This window comes from Xiphias gladius, chromosome 11 (assembly GCF_016859285.1).
Source record: "Xiphias gladius isolate SHS-SW01 ecotype Sanya breed wild chromosome 11, ASM1685928v1, whole genome shotgun sequence".
NCBI lineage: Eukaryota > Metazoa > Chordata > Actinopteri > Istiophoriformes > Xiphiidae > Xiphias > Xiphias gladius.
In genome coordinates, this window is record NC_053410.1 from 10,777,889 (window position 1) to 10,781,942 (window position 4,054).

The 4,054-nt window shown below is 46.9% G+C and overlaps 1 protein-coding gene across 1 annotated transcript; it reads right to left on the reverse strand.

Annotated features, from left to right (window-relative positions):
* Positions 1–343: 343 nt before the first annotated feature.
* On the reverse strand, positions 344–2,753 carry nkx1.2la (NK1 transcription factor related 2-like,a). Its single transcript, XM_040139854.1, has 2 exons — positions 2,537–2,753; positions 344–1,119 (listed from the first exon to the last, which is right to left on the reverse strand). The coding sequence occupies exons 1-2, from the start codon at positions 2,751–2,753 to the stop codon at positions 524–526; spliced, it is 813 nt and encodes a 270-aa protein (XP_039995788.1). The 3' UTR covers positions 344–523.
* Positions 2,754–4,054: the final 1,301 nt, after the last annotated feature.

The following is a 4,054-nucleotide window of genomic DNA, read 5'->3' on the forward strand; positions in this document are numbered from 1 at the left end:
ATATTACAGACAACAGACGTGAGCCGTGCAAGCCCCTTGGAGGCAGGAACACGGCCGGGCATTGGACGGTTGCAATATGCCACACGCTAGCAGAAAATGATACCGCACGTGCTGTTAAAATACACAGTGTGAGCAGCCCTCCTAGCAGACACAGTGACAGAAAATCGGTGCATAGTGGTGCAGGTTTAACAGAACCCTCAGGGAACACCTTAAAATGCTCACACAATTGTTGGGTCTCAGGTCACTCATTTGGCCTTGAAGTACTGCGAAGACGGTCAACAGCATACTTTGACTTTAATAAGGTTTGAACTCCCTTCAAAATAAACAGTTTGGACAATATCGTAATGGACCACGAAACCTTGTAAAACCTCCTCAATTTGTAGAACATGACAGGGCATTGATGTAACAGTTACAATGGTTCTGGGCAGTAAGAGTTCAGCTGATTACAATGATTCAGTCCCAGTGAAAATTCGCCCCAAAGTGGGTCTGTCACCAGCTGCAACGTGTCAAATCTCTGTTTCTTTCATAGATGCGGATTGAAATAAGTCGGCTGGACGAATCCACTGGACATGAAGGGATGCAGGAGCCCCCCGGTGGAGGAAAGCGGAACAGCACCGGCCGTGTGGAAGATCACGTTCCCAGAGCTGAAGTTCGGGAAAGTCTGGTGGAAGCCGGCGGGGCTCGACCCACAGGCGGCCGGGTTTGGACTGACGCTGACGAGGGAGTTGGTGCCGGGCTGCAAGGTGCTGTCCGCCCCGGGGTTCTGCTTTTTCCACTTGGTCCTCCTGTTCTGGAACCAAATTTTCACCTGGGTTTCGGTCAGACTCAACGACAGGGCCAGGTTTAGTCTCTCGCACACAGACAGGTAACGGGTTGCGCGGAACTTGTTTTCCAGAGCCACCAGTTGCTCGTAAGTGAACGCTGTTCTGGCGCGCCGCGGTTTGGCGCAGGCCTGGTCCGGTCGCCGCCGCTTGTGCGGGGAGGGGACCTGCAGGGCGACCGCTGTCTCGCCATCGTCGTGTTCCCCAGTGGGACAGGGCACTGTGTCGGCCGACGGGGAGAGCAGAAGGGGGTCGGCCACAACTGTGTGATGCCTGGAGGCTGCAGCAGGTTCATCTCCTGTCTCTTCCCCTGTAAATGCAAAAAAAAAAAGAAGAGTAAGTTCACATCCTGCAAATTCCGCATCTGACGGACCGTGAGGGGGGGCTGGGGGTAACTGGGTGTCAGGGACATTCATGATATTTCATGTCCGGGTCAAAAATGGAGTCGTTAGGGAAGTTGTCAGCCATTTAAGGGGAGCGGTGTCCATCGTTGATTCGTCTTGAAGTGGCAAAAGCTTTTTAAGGGAAATATATTAATTGCGTTGAGTCGATCGTGAAAAGGAGGAATAGACCAAAATTTTTTAAGGTGAACAATAAACCATGGTTTTTAAGAAGTAGACATAGTGATGTATTCAGGTATTTTAATAAAAGTAAGTAAGATAGAGAAAGAAAACTGTCCTTTTCTATGTGTCTTCTTAATAGGTAATAGTAATAGGCCAAAGAGCCCAAAAGCAAATGGGCCCAATTGGCCGTGGTGCTGAGGACAGCTCCTGGAGACAGAAGCCTCGTGTCCAGTCTAAAAGCTGAAGGCCCTCGCCTGATTAAGAGGTGAAACGTATCCTCGCCTTCGCAATGAGGTGCCTCTTTGTCCAGTGCGAGCCGCAGTTTGGCTCCCAAACACAGAGGGTCTACGGTTGACATCTGGGAGGTGTTTGATGAGCATCGTGAGGTCGCCCGAGCGGATCGGAGCGAAGAATCCGAGGAGGGGGAGACTGGGTCGCTAAGCCTTCAATAATTTATAAACCACACGGCGCCTCAAATGTCATGTTGCGGAAAGAAATCCCGTCTAAATCCAGCTCCGCCACCTCAGCCGTGACGTGCTAATGGAGTTTCATATTTGCGGGCGGATCGATAAATGTCATCTATTTAAAGGGAAGTTTTAATCGAACGATATTTAGGATCAGACATGGATGGGGTGTGAAGTTTGTACCTGCAAGGTGCTGGAGGGAGATATGCAGGATGCAGTAATGGGATATCGATCAAAGCGCGCAGAGGCATCCTCAATGGGACGATTTAAACAATTATCTGGCCCGCCTGTCCCAGTGCCAATCACAGACTGGGGCTCTGGGAGCAAGCCTGTTTGGCTACCTTGAAAGGATGCGCAGCCTTGGAAATTAAGGGAAGGTCACACCGAGCGGACAATAAATCGGATAGAAAATAGCGTGTCATTTTCTGGTGTTAGATCAAGGACCGGCAAAAAAAAAAAAAAAAAAAAAATGATATAAGGTCCCATAGTAAAGGTTGAGTTTATTCTCGTGCTCCTATTTGACAGTGTTTAGATATGACGATGCATGGATTCGCATCTGTTTGATAAGTCCGGAGGTTTTTGAAATAATCGGCATACCTGCTAAAGTTCAAAAGCACAACGTTAGACGCAGCCAAAGTGGCTGATCCATAGGCTGAACCATGGTTCCGAAACCGCCTGTTTTCTCTACCTGTTTTCGTACGCTCAACTCTGACGTCTCCGCCCGCGGCGCCGTCCGACTCCAAACTTGTCCCCCCCGCGTCTGGTGCGGGAAACTTCTCCCTGGCGACGGAAAGTTCGTTCGCCCTTCTGCTGTTGAATTTGTTGGGATCCAGTATGTCAATTATAGAGAAGGAAATCTTGTGACCGGACGTCATTGTCACTCCACACTCCCTGGGGTCCAGCATCCTTTGCACAGAAAGACCTTTAAAGAAGGAGAATAACTGACGTGCGTGGTTGCGCGCGTGGAGAGGAACTTCTCATAGTTTAGCCCGCGTCTTGTCCTCGCGCTTCATCAGACCGGATTCGCGGCGACGATCCGTCGGAGTGGGGACTTGGCTCCTCTGCTTCTGTCTGTCGGTCTCGCAGCGTGGATTAGATGACCGGAGCGCGGTCTTTAAAGCGTCTGTCTCCCAGTCTCTCAGTCAGACACGTGATACAAACTCTATTAGTGTTTCACACGACCACCAAATGGGCTGAGAGCATTCGTCGATAATCACCCATATCATTAAATTCAATAATACACGGCCTGAAAGTAAATTGGGCACAGATGGCACTTGATCCATATCAGAGATCGCCCTGTCTCCCTAAATTGGACACCTTGGGAGGCATGATCGTCAGGAATGGGATTTTCGTGTCCCCTGAGCAACAGAAAAACTTTCTCCTAATCGAAACCAAACTGTTTCAGCTTAGTTTATAAACAGCTGACTGTTTGTGGAGATGTTGCAGCACCACGCTTCCTATCAGTACAAATCGTACCTTTATATATATATACACAAACATATATATATATATATATATATACACACACACATATATATATACACACACACACATATATATATATATGTGTGTGTGTGTGTGTTAAAATGTAATAATATAAACGCATTGAAATGTCACTGTCTCCAATTAACCGTGTCAGTATTCGAGGCATCAGTAATCAGCCAGCGCAGATGTTAGTAGATGGGCAGTAAGTGAACAAGAAAATCAAACACCTCAACATCTGCATATAATGTATCCAGGTAATGTTTAGGTGTTGATACAATATTTAGGAGCACACCCTGATGATTATTTCCAGGTACTATGAAGATACTGTGGTTAATTAACTGATGTGATGCTGTGGCAGCTTATAATTTAAAATAAATGTATAAATACAGGTCTGAAGTAATAATGATTCTATTTCTCCACCCTTTTTGTTTTGCTTATTCATAATTACAGGTGAATTTCATGTTTTGTTGTTGTTGTTTTGATGATAATAACATTCCCGTCATAGCATTTCCAGTATCGTTTCACTGCACTGCAGCACACTGCAGCACGTTTCATACAGTTTAATGACGGGAGATCGTGCCAGGGATGGCGAGGTTTGCTGTTTTTGTGATTTGGAGACAATAATTTATGCCCCATTTGCTTGCACTAGTATGGTAATAGTCTTTGCCAAATGACAGTAACTTCTACCGTCTTATTACAGAAAACTAAATGAGGATGTGTG

What these genes read in the sequence shown, in the direction of transcription:
- nkx1.2la (XM_040139854.1), bottom strand. Translation starts at nt 2,753, where the DNA reads ATGCTGGACCCCAGGGAGTGTGGAGTGACAATGACGTCCGGTCACAAG. An exon ending in AGTTGAGCGTACGAAAACAG is followed by an intron (nt 1,120 to 2,536) that starts GTAGAGAAAACA and finishes GGGAAGAGACAG; the next exon opens with GAGATGAACCTGCTGCAGCC.